The sequence below is a fragment of the Lepisosteus platostomus genome, chromosome 3 (assembly GCF_059453375.1).
Source record: "Lepisosteus platostomus isolate fLepPlt1 chromosome 3, fLepPlt1.hap1, whole genome shotgun sequence".
Taxonomy (NCBI): domain Eukaryota; kingdom Metazoa; phylum Chordata; class Actinopteri; order Semionotiformes; family Lepisosteidae; genus Lepisosteus; species Lepisosteus platostomus.
Genome location: NC_142613.1, coordinates 48,086,025 through 48,101,811, shown reverse-complemented (window position 1 = coordinate 48,101,811; position 15,787 = coordinate 48,086,025). Strand labels below are relative to the sequence as shown.

The 15,787-nt window shown below is 39.2% G+C and overlaps 1 protein-coding gene across 2 annotated transcripts; it reads left to right on the top strand.

The window, feature by feature from the left end:
- The first annotated feature begins 93 nt into the window (after window positions 1–93).
- kpna5 (karyopherin alpha 5 (importin alpha 6)) lies at window positions 94–15,481 on the top strand. 2 transcript variants are annotated; one of them, XM_088625844.1, is made up of 14 exons: window positions 94–244; window positions 3,044–3,177; window positions 3,367–3,468; window positions 4,541–4,640; window positions 4,974–5,068; window positions 5,617–5,748; window positions 6,353–6,441; window positions 6,951–7,050; window positions 7,524–7,687; window positions 7,865–7,943; window positions 8,623–8,748; window positions 9,487–9,614; window positions 9,811–9,989; window positions 12,020–15,481. In XM_088625844.1, exons 1-14 carry the CDS (start codon window positions 241–243, stop codon window positions 12,205–12,207), a joined length of 1,620 nt encoding a protein of 539 aa, XP_088481970.1. In that variant the 5' UTR covers window positions 94–240; the 3' UTR covers window positions 12,208–15,481. The 2 variants fall into 2 exon arrangements, with proteins under 2 accessions (XP_088481970.1, XP_088481971.1); XM_088625845.1 differs by lacking the exon at window positions 94–244 and adding an exon at window positions 309–553.
- Window positions 15,482–15,787: the final 306 nt, after the last annotated feature.

Sequence of the window (15,787 nt, the reverse complement as noted above, 5' to 3'; positions counted from 1 at the left end):
CCTGTGCAATGCAGGCGTTTTCGCCTGTCAGAAAAACCTGCAGCAGTCGTGGATCCTGGATCTTACCGAGCTCCAGCGCTGATTGGCCACAATCTCCTGCTGACGGACATAAGGGGGCTGCTGGGAGTCCTCTGTGCAATTGACAGAGGTGCGCCATATTGCGCTCAACTGTGTTAGCAATCCTGGTGAGGCAGTGCTCGGAAATAGAGCTGCGCAATTACTAAGCACGCAAGGCAGTACATGGGTAAGCGCTTCCTAACCTTTACACGGTCATCGTAGTCACTTGTTTGACAAGCGGGGCATGCCGTGCTCTTTAAGGTACACGGGGGAGGCCGGGCGCCAGGCTGAAGGAGTTTCAGCTGTTTATTTACAGTTAAGGTGGCTTTCGTGGGAGGGGATGTAACTAGAAAATCTGTAGTGCCTGCAGTTCTGAGCTCCGGTGTTAGGTGGCCAGTTGGCGGAGAGTGTAGGCCCCAGAGGCTGGCAACTGGCTCGTAACCAGGCGTTTGGGGTCACTGGAAGTCCTAGACAGGCTGTGGAAGAAGATCTAAAGGTTGGCTGCGGTCTTGCATTTTACCTTGGTTTTGTTTAGTGTCTTGTGATACTAGTGAGCACGCCTGGTGCAGCCCACCTGAAGACACAGGTAACCGTGGTCTTTAAATGTGTTTGCCATTTGTACTGGAACCTTGGCGACTTGCGTTTTTTTTAGTGAATTGTACGCGGTATATAATTGTCTCTATAGGTTAATGTTGAATATTGTAATTTTTACCTATTATTATCTTATCTGGTAACGTCACCTAGCCTTAGTTCGTACCTGTGATAGGTCTGGTTTGAAGTGTATCGTAAATGTACAGTGACCGTATGAACAAATAGTTGATGGGCGATGACGGGTCAGGCAGTAATGTTTTTCGAATAAAATAATTGGCATTCCTCTAAGCGTAGGTTCGGGTCTGTGTTCTCCGCCAAGTTAACGTTATTTGGCTGACAGTTTTGGTCCATTTGTACCCATTTATAGAGCTGGGCATGGGCAGGAAACAGAGTTAATGATCAGTGCGCAACATCAGTGCCTCTCCCGGAATTTGAACCCCTCAAGCTACTAATAACGCTGCTTCACATTTCTACACTTTCCAGTTCTTGTCTCTCCTGTTGTTGATTGACGACACCCCTGTCATAAATTCTGCAAATGTCGCTAGCTGTTGCTGAAGGTCACTTAAGTTTAAAATGTCACTATTTTTTGTGCATTAAAGCAGTCATTTAATATTTTCACGTTGTCTATGATCTACGCTTGTAATATCTAGACTGCATTCTTCGAAGCTGAAATGGCTTTATGTATTTCAGTCAACGTGGGTATACTTTGAGTAAAATATGGGGGGAATGACCAGTAGTGGTTTCCCAAGGTAAAAGAAAGTGAAGGTCCCAGAGTTGCTTGTGTACCAACTTGTCAAAGAATGTTCAGCGCCCCCATCAAAAAAAAAAAACGAATGAAAGGTCTAAAGTGGATATCATTTTTGTGGAGACTGAAATGGGATAGCACTGTATTACTGCAATATGAATTGGTAACAATTCCAGCTTAGAGGTCTTCCCTGTCTCATGTAGTTTCGGATTTTACAAACGGATGTACATAGCGTTCATTGATGCCAGAATTTCAGCAAGTTTTGGCAGAGTCTTGTGTATACATGGTCTAATGCAGACTCAGTCACTGGTGGCACGTCTCTGCACCTTCCCAGAAAACCAGCAGCGTGTCCTTTTTTGTTTGTGTTGATGCTTGCTGCATATTGTCTCTTTCATTTTCACTGTGGCTCCCTCCTGTGTTTTTTTTTTTAATTATCTAGTGACAAGCCATGGCTCCTAATTGTTACAAGTGAGGAAGTCGTTTGTGTTTCTTAGCTTTCGTGATCTGTGATAACGTCAGATGTGTTGGATCAGTTTGAGTCGGGTGAATCATGTTTTGGTTTTGTAACTTTTACTTTTTACAGGATGGGATAGTTAGTCCCACCTTGAAGTGCGATGGAGGGGCTGCCTCCTTAAAGCATTCGCACTAAGTTGTTTTCTGTTAGGGTTGTCTCTCTTAGCCTTTGAGGCTCTCTTCTCTATCCACAAGACAGTGGATCCCTGTTAGTCCGTGGGCCCTTATTCTGTATATTTGGGCCACACCGCTGTTATGGTGGGCTCCCCCATCCGCCACACGGGGGACACACTCTCTAGGGATTACAGGGTCCTCAAAAGATGGATAAACGATGTTGAAGAAGACCTCAGAAAGCTGAGAGTGAGAGGATGGCGAAGACTGGTATGGGGCCGAGATGCGTGGAGGAGGCCAGGGCTCTACAAGGGCCGTAGCGCCATGTGGCTAGTTAGTTAGAATCATGTGTTACAGTGGAAAGATGAATGGTGGTAAAGACAGTAATGATACATCTCAAACTTTCTCTTATTAATGTATGGGAAATTTGTCAAATTACCTTTATTTCTGCTGTGTATGTACACTTGATTTACTTGTTACGTGCCCTGGGGTGCTATCTGTGTGGAGCTTTGTATGGGTTTCCTCCAGGCACTCTGGTTTTCTCCCACAGTCCAAAGACACACTGGTAGGTTAATTGGCTTCTGGGAAGACTGGTCCTGGTGTGGGTGGGTGTGTGTATCAGTGTCTGCCCCATGATGAACTAGAGTCCCACCACGGGTGTTCCCCGCCTTGCGCCCATTGCTTCCCAGGATAGACTCCAGCTCCCCTGTGACCCTGAATTGGGTGAAGTGGTTAGTAATTGTAGGGATGTGTTATACATGACTGAAAGAAAGAAGTGGGGTCTATTATGAGGTTTACGAGTCTAATGCTGGTCATCTGCACCTCAACCCCTTTTTCCCCACATGAACTTAAATATTCATTACATGTGATTTCTTCAGCCAGGGGGCTTTCCAGGAGTGAACCCCCATGTGAAATGAGGGGAAAGGTGTATTGAAGTGCACAAAGACACTGGGACGCGTCAGCTAAAATTTCACCGTGAACTTTTTTATTCTCTCCTCCTGAGTCTATTCTCTGTATTCAAACCAGACGCCATGGCAAGCCCCGTGAAAGACAACTGCCGAATGAAGAGTTACAAGAACAAAGCGCTGAATCCGCAGGAAATGCGCAGGCGAAGAGAAGAAGAAGGGATTCAGCTCCGAAAACAAAAGCGGGAGGAACAGGTCGGGTCATTTCCTCTTCACTTGGAATGTGTCCTCACCCTGTCTTTTCCTTGCCTGAGTGGAATGTGAACTGCAAGCTGTGCTAGTTATAATGTAATATTTATAGTACCTATTAAATGAATGTGTTTTTTTTTTTATAATGGGTTGAGTTTGTACCATACAGAAGACACTGTCTTTCTATTTCTGCAGCTGTTCAAGAGGAGGAATGTTTCCCTTCCTGTTAATGACGAATCGATGTTGGAAAGTCCAATACAGGACCCTGATATCAGCTCAACGGTACCTGTTTCAGGTGTAAGTTATTACATGCCGCCATATATTGAGGCCTCATGGTTTTTTGATTGTATTTAAGATGTTAAAGCACTTAGCTGAAAATCAAGCATGTTTATTACACCTAGATTAAACATTTTTCATTTTTAATCCTCTTTGGGGGGGAACGCCAACTGAGTCAGTACTTAACTGAAGAATCCCTACTTTGAGCACAGGTTGAGCACTGTGGTGTAGAATTCGAGACAGCTGGGCCATGTAACTCATTCACTGTCCGCACCTTAGTAATTCAGTTGTGCTGCTGATGGTAGTATTGAGATTGGTTGGCAGAGCCCTTCTTGGGTGTGTAGGGACTTCAGTGAAGGACGTGCCCCTTGTCCAGTCAGTGTCGGCTCTCCTGCAAGGTGCTGTGGAGCTTGAGGCCTGCCAGAAAGATGAATGGCTCGGTGGGTGAGCAGACTGGAGGAGCTTGTCAGCCCTTCATTGTTCTCCCCCACCCCCCTAGAAATCAAAACTGTTTTTGAAAGATCTAGTGAGTTATGCGATTTTCCTTTAAGCATTATTTAAGTAACTTGTGGGGGGGGGGGACATCACATTCTTCTCAAAACAAATGTGAGTGGTGTTCGTGCTGGATGGTTTATATATATTTGTGGATAAACTGCCACATTTTCATATTGTGGTTGTCCATTTACGATCCTGGATTCTTTACCTGGTTCCAAGCCTGATAGTTTTGGCACTTCTGTTGCAGTGTATTTTTTTTTTTTCCCTCCTACTCTTATTTGATCACTGCAGGTCAGTGAAAGATTTGGCTGGCTGCTGCAGTGGAGTGGAAGTTTTATCTTAGCCTCCGGTATATGTTTCCGCCTGGTGCATGGGCTTTACTTCCTCCTCTCTGTGGTAGATGTTACTTAAACTTAAGTACATCCTTGGTGTGTTCAGAAGAGACCACATTTCCATTATGCATATGCTTCTAATTTTTATTTGTTGTTGTGAAAGCTATAAAACAGAATGCGCTTCCTGTTGTGGTCATGTTTTGCCTTGCATGTGTGGTGTGCTGTTGCAGGTTGCATCTGTGCTAATTGTGCTTTTAATTTTGTAGGAAGGGGTGATAACACCTGAAATGATTCAGATGATTTTCTCTGATGACCCAGATCAGCAATTGATAGCAACTCAGAGATTTAGGAAATTATTGTCTAAAGGTAAGTGTTAGTTTATGATAAGCTGTGCAAGTTACTAATGCATTAGTGTCACTTTCTAATCTTTAATCATTGTAATGTTTAATAACACTTAAAAACAAACTTATGTTTTTCTGATTTTGTTAGTAGGCTCTTAGAAATCAGTTTCTTAGTTTTTACATCAAGTTTGTTCTTTGCTTTTTTTGTATTTTAATGAGCAAAAAGTCAAGAGAAATGTTTTTAACTCTATACACTTTCATCCACAAAATGTCTAAAAGGATTTAAACGCAATGTAATGTCATTTTTCGATGCATGAGCTAGTAGTTCTGATATTTAATCTTCTTATCTTTTAATCAGAGCCCAATCCACCAATAGATGAAGTCATTCTTACACAAGGAGTTGTAAACAGATTTGTAGAGTTCCTCAAAAGAAGTGAAAATTGTACATTACAGGTATGTTACTAGTAGTGATAACCTCTCTGCTATTTACGCTTTCTTGTTTTTTGCTAAATGAGACCAATTCCAAGTGTGCTTCGACTTTTACCACATTTAGCATGCTAATCCAAGTTGTGCACCTGGCCATACATATTTATAACTTTGTGCGATCCTTTTCCAGTGTTTTTTTTTACAGTAGATGATGACTGGACACTAATTAATCCTCTTACTTTAGCTAGTTCTAGTTTTAACACGCGTATGGTTTTGTACTTTTGGAAAACAAGACTATGCAAAGTTCTATGCAAAATATGTCAGGGTTATCCAGATCTGTTTACTTGTAGTTTAATATGCATGAGCATCTGTGTTGGGCCCTGCATGTGCACAACTCCAGGCAGCCAAATCCTGTAGTTTTGGTTGGTATTGTCTCCCGTACCTACTTTTAAGTCAAAAGTGCTGCTCTTTGATGCAACAGGCCATATATAGCTATGCATACACATGAGTAATTGATTTGCTAAGTTGTGGTATATATAAGCCTGTGACTTGTTTTAAAACTTTTCATTTTACAGTTTGAAGCAGCTTGGGCTCTGACAAATATTGCATCTGGAACTTTCCTACATACTAAAGTAGTTATTGAAACTGGTGCAGTCCCAATTTTTATTGAGCTTCTCTCTTCAGAATATGAAGATGTACAGGAGCAGGTAACTATTATATACACTTCTGTTGATGTCTCTATAAATTGCAAAGTCATATACTGTAGATCTCCAGGTAGTGACTGGAAACTATTGTAAAGTTGTTCCTGTTTGAAACAGCGGGTGTTTAGGAATGTAATACTGCACAGGTAAAGTGGGACAGACACTGCATTTGTGGCAAGAATTTGGGTCCTGTGTCCACCATGATAGCAGCCTGACCTATGTATTGTGAACATTTTATGAAGCTGGCATCCAAGCAGTAACTGAATTCATTTCACTTTGTGCAGGCTATCGCACAAATTCTTGTTGCTCAAAAGCCAAACTTTACAGGTGCTATACTAGTGCCAACAGGATAAGTATCTGCATAAACCAAGATGGCAGCCAGACTTTTTTTTTGCAGCCTGTAGTACTAAAGCTTTTTAACTTGTTAGGTATAATTCTAGTTTGAATTTTCCCCTTGTTTACTTGAAGTTCATCAGTACCATTCATGTGAGTGGGTAGGAGCTTGGTTGAATTCCTGATTGCTGTTTTCTAGTGAACTGGAAGCTTTCTTTTGGGAAAACTTTGCCTTAAGATATTTGTTTGAAGTGCTTTTCTGCATAACCTTTCTCAGGCAGTCTGGGCATTGGGGAATATTGCTGGCGACAATGCAGAATGCAGAGACTATGTGCTAAACTGTGGAATACTTCCTTCTCTTTTACAGTAAGCAAGCTATATTGGGCTTTGTGTTCATTCAGACAAAATGTTAGACGATAAAGTTAAACATCTTCTAGAAATGGAGGCAACTTTTTAGCTTGGACAGTGTCACTTCTAGTTGTTAATGCATGTTTTTTATTTTCGGTTGTGCTCCTGTATTCCATGTATGGTAACAGATAGCACCCCTTGAGGCAGTTTACATTATTTCGGGAAAAATTGTTTAAACTCATCTTATGGTTCATTGTGATGAAATGTCTCAGCATTTGAGGAGGATTGTGTACATTTACAAAAATGAAATGCTCATTAAATGTATGTGCTGTTGGTCAAAATTGATGTAATCTGGGTAGTGATGGAAAAAATTATCAAACCTTTGAATGAAGTATTTTTATTACAGTGTTAATCATGTTTTAACAGTGCTGTCACCCATAGACATTGACTTCTATTAATGTATTTTTAGAGTATGTGAATATTAATTGCCGCTTGCATACATTAATCTGACATTTTCCTTGATTTAGATTGCTGACAAAATCCAGTCGGCTTACAACTACAAGAAATGCTGTTTGGGCACTATCAAACTTATGCAGGGGGAAAAATCCTCCTCCTGATTTTACAAAGGTATGTGTCGCAACAGCATCAAACTTTCTCAAATAAACAAAAGAAGCAGGTTCTTTGAGTTAAATTTTTTCCAACGTGTCAGATGCATGTTGATAAATATTTCATGTGTTTACATCTGGGGATCAAAGATGGATAAAAGCCTTGAACTTCACAAATGTTGCAAAGGCCTACATGAAAATGGTATTTTAACCTTGTGTGGTAAATTGTAGCACACCTCTGGACTAAAGATGTTGAATTCCATGTTAGTCCAGTATGAAAATTCCACTTCTTAATGCCGTTTGTATAACAATGTTTTTGATTTAATAATACTACATTTCAGCGTAAATAAGAATTTGATAATTTGTCTATTAAAGAGTTAATTGTTTGACCTTCGACAAAGATCATAACCTTTGGTACTAAATTTAATCTTTTATAATGGGGGGGGGGGCCCTCCCTCCCTCCCTCTTTTTTTTTTTTTTTTTTTTTTTTTATAGGTATCTCCGTGCTTGAATGTGCTGTCAAGACTACTTTTCAGTAGTGATCCAGATGTTTTAGCAGATGCATGCTGGGCTCTGTCGTACCTCTCGGATGGACCCAATGATAAAATTCAAGCAGTAATTGACTCGGGCGTATGCAGAAGATTAGTGGAGCTGTTAATGTAAGAAGGACTATTTTATCTGTTTATATAAACTGTTAATGGTTTTGAAACCTTAATTCAGAGCAATGCTGTCCTTGTAGTACAGTACTTAAAAGTTACATTAATAGTAGATCTTTCTTGTAAAAGTGCTGTAAGTTTGTGAATTATTTTAATAAAACTCCCATTGTTGTTTCACAGGCACAGCGATTATAAGGTGGTATCTCCTGCTTTAAGAGCCGTAGGGAACATAGTTACAGGAGACGATATTCAGACTCAGGTAATGATGCATCAGAATAAAGGTATTTATTTTGAAGAAAATCTTTGGCAGTGAAGCGTTAGTGATTCCCCTGATTTCTTCTTTCCCTGAGCAACTAGGTAAAACCTCAGATCTAAAATAAAATAGGTTTGCCAAGGCTGCCAAAGAGGTTGTTTCAGGAATGTCCCAAAGCTTTAGAAAATAAGGACTTTAAGTTAAAAAAAGGAAAGATTGTAGTTGCTGATAGAAAGTAAAAACGACAAAAAGAGTTGATGAGAATATGCATGGTGCGTTTGATACCCTGATGTAGTTTTTGAGCTGTAATAGTTTATCGACGTTAATTTATTTCCTAATGCCTCTAAAAAGTCTTTCATATTGCTTGGACTATAAAAGGGAGGTCTAAGTCCGACTTTTCTCAGTAGTGACATTTTGCCGTTTCTTAATTCTTTGCTTTTAGCAATTGTGTACTTGCATTACTCTCTTAAATTAGTGTGCAGAATAGATTTCATTCTACTACACATAAGGACATGGGGCTAACAGTTGGCCTATCCTCTTGGTACTGTAGCTTCAAACGTCTAAAGACCAATGTCACTATGCATTGCAATAATTTATCGATGGCCAGTGTCTGGAGAAAGGAAAGCTTTCATATAGAACCTATAGATTGAAAAATGCTTTACTCTGTTTACCTTTCTTTTTTTAGGTTATACTTAATTGCTCTGCTTTACCGTGTCTTTTACATTTGTTGAGTAGTCTTAAAGAATCTATAAGGAAGGAAGCCTGTTGGACAGTCTCTAATATTACTGCAGGAAACAGAGCTCAGATCCAGGTAATTCATTCTTTTTGTCTCTTTGACTCCATTTTCTGGCAATAGGGTTTTCGAGTTGTTCCGTTTTCCCCAGCTCACTGATGCGGGCATTGCGTCTACCGGCAGTTTCAGCAGCAATATGGGTGGCAGATGTGAAACAAGCTCTCAGATGGACCAGTCTGTCAGTCCTGCTCTGGTGTGCTCACTGGCGGGCTACCTGATCTTGGACGGCTGTTTGTCTTGCCGGTCTGCTGAAACCTTCTCTGCAGTTGGGACACAGTGGGAGTGGCTTACTCTATAGTGTCTTGCACGCTGGCACATGACATGCCTGCCTGCAGCATGCCAACAGTCCTCTCCCTTGCTTCTGGTGACTTGAGGCATTACAGAATGCACAGAGAACCAAGTGTGGCCTTTCTTGTTGTAACCTAAGCTTTAAATTAAGGCCTTTTTAAAGGTGACCTGATCAGGCAGTGTTCCATCTGGACCCATCTGATCTGGTTAAAGTGCGCCTAACAAGCTTTTGTGTGATTGGGGAAGTTGCAGTGCCTCACTGCACAAGCTGTATTGCTGGTCACGGGACTTAAAACAAATTGACAACTTTTTGCGAAAGTACATAAGCTATAACTATAGCATTCTCATTCCAGGAAATGTCATGTTTCTTTTTTTTCCCCATAAGTAAATATGGACCATCTATAAATATCTCTCTGCTGTCATGGTTTTCAAATACAAGTATTTAATAATTTGTCATTCCTCTTTCAGGCTGTAATAGATGCAAATATTTTTCCTCTACTAATTGAGATCCTCCAAAAAGCCGAGTTTCGAACCAGAAAGGAAGCAGCATGGGCCATTACTAATGCCACCTCAGGAGGAACCCCTGAACAAATAAGGTATGATAATCTAATTCTGAAGGACGGTTTACCTCCGTGCTCTGGTCAAATGTAGAAAGCAAATTAGCCTTAAATTTCACTGCACAAAGGTGGTTGCTGAAAAGCAGGATGTGAAATATTTCATATGTAGTAGGCAGTTCTCATCAATATTGAAACTTTCAGCTGTTGCTTCATCCTAAACCGTTTTTCTCACCAGGTACTTGGTATCCTTGAACTCAATCAAGCCTCTCTGCGACCTACTTACAGTCATGGACTCCAAGATAGTTCAAGTGGCTCTAAATGGGCTTGAGAATATTTTAAGGTTGGGAGAGCAAGAAGCCAAACAGAATGGAACGGGAATCAATCCATACTGTGCCCTTATTGAAGAAGCGTATGGTATGCCTTCTTGTTTTGTTTCCGGTCTTAACTTACTGTTGGTTTGTACGTGTAATGTGTTGCTTTTAACCAAGCACCTGGTTAACAACATTAATTTGCAAGTGATTTTGCTACTAAACAGATTTAAAAAAAGAGTAACTGAACACCTTTCTGGCATAAAATGGAAGAGAAAAATAAAAAAGGCTTTCCATTTTATTAAAGAGTTGCACACTAATGAATTAATTTGAAAAGGTTTCATTCTCATTAGAAACTGTTCAAGAAGAAACATCTATCCTGATCAAGCATAGTGATGGGGGGGGGGGGGAACTGAAGTTTAAAGTGTGGTCTAAGTGTCTGTGTGCTCTTTAGAATTTAGTGATGTTATAGTTTTCAAATCTAAAATGAGCGAAAAGTTTTAACATGCAGTGCAAGTGTTTAATCTCGGAAACATCCCCGTTTCATTAGATGCAGCAAAAGTATATTCATGATGAGGTGATTGAAATACCAGTATCTGGAACATGAATAATCGTGCAGTCCTATTTTTGTGTTGCTCTAATTTTTAAGATTTGATTAGCATCTTGGCATTCAGCTGGGTTTTCCACAGGTTTCTCCAGCTGTCCAAAGGCATGCTGGTTGTATTAATTGGTGTCTCAGTTGTTCTCTCATGTGTATGTGTGCTCTGCTGCACTGGCGTCTCATCCAGGGTTTCATCCTGCTTTGTGCCCAGTGTATCCCTAAAGGCCGATTCTCACTCCATCTTAGGGATGGTTTCTGTCTATAGGATTTACCAGCTTTCAGCAAATTGAAATAGTATAATCATTCTACAACGTTATGCCCCTTTTCAGAAATAAAATTCCTCACAAAACACTGACTTATTTAGTGCATCTTTGAAAGAAGAAGAATACTCTCTATAGCTACAGTTTGTATGTCTATACAAATTTGGTCTGAATAGCTGCATAATATTGCCAACCTCCTGCAAAACATCGCTTACTGTTAAAACATTCAAGCTACACAGTGCGGTTGTTTGCAATCATTAATCAATCAAACAGGTTTTAATTATGAAATCTCTGGGATTTTCAATCCACTATCACATTCAAGATAGCTGCTTTTTGCTTTTGCAGTCTGGCAGATTTTACGACCAGTTCCTCAGTCTTTATGAAAGACATCGGGGCTCTGTACAATCTTGTGATTTAATATTAATTAAAACCTCAGTTAGTTCACCAATGTCGAGGTATGCCTGTATGTGTACTAGGAATGCCATTTTTTTTTCATGGGATTCTGTAATGAATTCTGGGTTTGGTGGGTCTGAGCCACAGACAGTAGGAAGCCACTGCTGCACAGTGCAGCATATTAGGAATCTTCTTGCTGACTTTAAAACGGGGAGGTATAGTAACATTTGCTTTAGTTTGTCACAGTGTGATTTTGACTTTGTGATTTAAGTTGTAGGGTTCATCTTGAATTTGGATGTTTGAAAATGTGTATGCTTATTTCCCTAGTTATGACCAGAACCTTACACTTCTGTCAACAAGTTGATGTGTGCATGACTTAAGGCAGTTATAGACCATGTATCCGAATAATTTCAGCAACAGAATCTTATTTTAAGATTCAAAATCACTCACTGGCCTGAGAAGAGATTTCTTTAAAAATTGTCATTTTTAAAGAGCACTCCATTATACAGTATTTTAGCAGTAGGCCATGCTGTAGAACTTGCCAATTTTGGTTAAGGCTCTGGAAACTGGAATGTTGCAGGTTCATTCCATTGTTTAGGCATTCATTCACTTCAAGGGAAAATAAAGACCTTGCAACTTTAAAAACGTCCCATAACTTGTCTAATGAAGCACAACCTACATCTTGTAACTAGTGTTTTAATATTTCAATATCAAGTCATATTTTCTCCACTCTTATTAATAAACAAATTGGTGCTTCCAGAATTTTTGTGAGGAAAATCTGTAGGCCACCTTGTTTGTCCTGTAGCCTAGGATAATACAGACAGAAATAGCAAAATACCATCTGTCACGTATAATGTTACTCCTGCCCATTTTGTTTTGCAGGACTGGATAAAATTGAATTCTTACAAAGCCATGAAAATCAGGAGATCTACCAGAAGGCATTTGATTTAATAGAACACTACTTTGGTGTGGATGAGGAGGACTCCAGTATTGCTCCCCAGGTGGATGAGAACCAACAGCAGTTCATCTTTCAGCAGCAGGAGGCACCAATGGAGGGCTTTCAGCTATAACAACTACATACTCCACACAGTTCCCCAGCCCAGGCTTCCTGATTGTTTAAACTAGTGTGTCAGTTGCACAAGGCTGGCACCTGGACAAAAGGGTCTGTTTTAATTTAGTGGACTAAATATGAGGCAGCTCAGCACTTTTGTTTTTGCTTTTTTTTTTAAAACAAAATTTCTTTAGGTCAACATGTACCTTTCATGTATTTAGTGTGTATATCGGTTTAAAATTTTCTCCGTATGTAATCCGTGCGAAAGGCAAGCGGAAACCAATGTAATTATTTAAGGCGTTTTTTGGGGGTTTCCCCACCATTAATAATACAGTGAAACTGTTTGACACTGGACATTGGCCTCCAGCTCCTTCAGAGTATCAACTACCTCTTCTGTGAATCATTTCATTTGGAATGAATAATGTACATTTTGGGATGACTAAATTCCATATAAAGAGATGTCATAGAACCATGCACAAACATAATAAGGTGGGTGTACATTAAATTTCCACTTTTCAAAAGTTTTAAATTTAAGCATTTCTCATTCTCATACTTCATTTTTTAATGCAAAATGTCTTATACAGTTATGAGATCTTGCATCATTATTTTTAAATCAAATTATGCATACACTTGATGAGTTTGGACTCAAAGCTGCAGTTTGTTTTGTTTTTTTAAGTTGGCAGTGAAGATTGTGATTTGGACAGCATTTTGACCACATTACATGATTGATATTTATTGTTTTGAAATATTTTTGACAAGTTATCTCTAAAACATGCATATACAGCAGTACCACTGAACACTTGTTTGATGCAATGCGTTTGTGGAAAATTTATATTAAGGTAAAAGGGAGAATAGTACATGATGCACTCTGGCTTTTGTATTCCAATGCCTTTTCTTTTCATGTGTATTTCCTCCCTTAAGTAGAGCCTGTTTTTAGGTGTGTTTTGATTCTTCAAACCAGAGCTGCACTAAAGGAACTTCACTTTATCAGTGAGTTTGGGGTGGTAGATTCATGTTATGATCTCCTCAGTTGGAAAATTAAGGAAGGAAATTAAAGATGTACACAATCTTAAATGCTTTGTATTTTTGTATGTATACACAGAGGCATCATGGTCTCTGCCTACTTAATGATATGTAAGTAGAGGTAAGAAATGGCCGAAGAGTAGTTAGCGTGACAGTTCAGGAACTGTCTGCTGGCATTTTACTGTTGACATTCAATTGGTCTCCAGTTTTAGTTTTTTTTTCTTTGGCTTCGGAACGTTTTGCCATTTCTTGAAATATATACCAACACCTGACGTCCACCACTTCTCTCTTCTCCTCCTCCCCCCAACCCCCCCCAATATATGATGTTGCAGGGAAGGAAGTGGGGTTATACTTTTTTTGTGCTATTGATTTTCTTTTTCAGAAAAGATTTTCTATTTATGCTCTACACTCTAGGAATGATTTCTCTTCTCTTCCCCATTTCCCTGAATATAGCTGTAGTTATGGGTTAAGACGTGGATCTTGTAGGTCCTCTTTTTGGGGGAAGTTAGGGAAAAACTTCCAGGAATACATCTGCTTAATGGGTGCAGGGCCGGGATGTAATGGGAAAGCCCCAAGATGCTGTAGGCTGCCAAGGTACCGGTGGCCAATGGTCTGCTATGAAATGCAGTCCTGGCAAAGTGCAACAGGGTGAGGTACAAGTGTAAAACTGTGGATTCATTGCGCAATATCACAGACATTGTGGTGCCCTAAATGGTGTTCTGAAAAGTCATCTTTATTTTGATTGATCTTCCTTTTTAATTGTATTTTTGACCTATTGCTTTGAAGATAGATGTTAAATTATTCTTTGGGTATATGTTCTGTCAAAATTGGTTTCATGGTGTAGCTATATTCTACTGGTAACATAATGGGAAAGCATATGAAGCATAATAAAGAACAGTTTTTTTTTTCTTTTCTTCATTATGGTGAAGGTTTTTCTGTTTCTTTTACATAACCTTTTTCATTTGTATTATTCTTTCAAATAGAACCGTTTGGGTAAATGTGAAAATGTACTGTACATACTTCTAAGCTACATATGCAACTTGTTAACTGGGTTGTAGTCACACCTGGTATACCTCACTTTTGAAGTGTTTCATTTAATCTATATATAGCTCAGTAACAAAGCAAAATGTGTTAGGTACCATGTTTTTACATTGTTTCTTAAATTTTATGGGAATTGAGTGTTACCAGGTAATAACTATTGTATGTGCACATTGCATTTCAACATTAATATGGAATTACCTTTTAAAACTAATTTATTACATGCAAATCGTTTGGTGGTATGTAAAAAAAAAAAAGGTACAGACTGCTCATTATCCTTGCATTTTGAACACTGGTAATTAAAGTTTAGGACTATTGGTAATCAAAATCCAAAAGTTACACTAGTTTAAAATATGTAATAACTTTGCAACAAGCTATGTTATGCTGTTGAATAGCCTTTTATGTGAATCAACTCATTTTTTTAACACCCCTGTTGATCTTGAGTTTTTGTGCATGTATATTCTGACAAGATTGTTAAATGGGTTGGTCATATTGGGGAAAAATTCCTGATATGCGGAATCAAAATTCTTTGACTTGCTGGATATACTTAGTCGTGTATTTTTTTTTGTTTCCAAAATGCTTGAGGTACATTTTGTTTTGTTTTTTGGCTTTAAAACTTTGCTGTCCTAGTCCTGCCCCAAGACTTGAGCTTGAAAATTATTGTGCGGACTGTGTTTTCAGCCAGTTAAGATCCTTAATTAAAAAAGGCAGTCTTATGGGAGAGTGGTAATTTCTGTATATGTAATAAAGAAATTGGACACCATCAAAGTATGTTTTACAAAGGAATGTTAATTACACAATCTGTAGAACTATTTTTGTTTACTGATGGAGAGGAAAGCTTATGTCTACCAGCTTCTCAATGGTTTGGTTCTTCTGTGTAATGGTTTTTACCCCACTATTTAAGCCCTGCTGGTCAAATTACTCAGTACTTCTAAAATGTTTACTCTCCAAAGAATAGCATCTTATCACAGTCATTCCCTCATTGGAAAAAGGCAGCCTTTTGAGGGATGAAAACTATAAAAAGTATTACACCCATCTCAAAACTAACTATACTCACTGTCTAAAATCTTAGGAGCTCAAATGCATGTATTGTACTCTGTGACAGGAAATGCACATTGTTTTAGGAGCCCATGGCCAAAACAATCTCTCACTCAACAATCCCATTGAAAGCTGTACCAGATTTTCCACCCTGTTGTACCCCATAGCACTCAATAAAACCTTACCTGAAGGAACCTGCTACCACCATTTGGATGGGTTTGGCTGCAGACGTTTCACAAACTTGTAGAAGACAGGCCACAATCAATAATTTCACTGAAGCTTGCCGTTTGCTCAGGAATCTTAATTCAATTGAATAGTGTATGTCGTTCTTAACTGTAGCAAGAGGGCGTGTACAGTGTACTCGGCTACTTCTTCCCCCCTGTCCTTGCCAGTTTTGTGTAGATGGGAGGTCAAATTGCCAAGGAATCTATGCTAACTTTTGTAGTTTCTGTGATTACCTTCAGCATTCAGTTATAGCACCAGTTGTTTTTGTACATTGT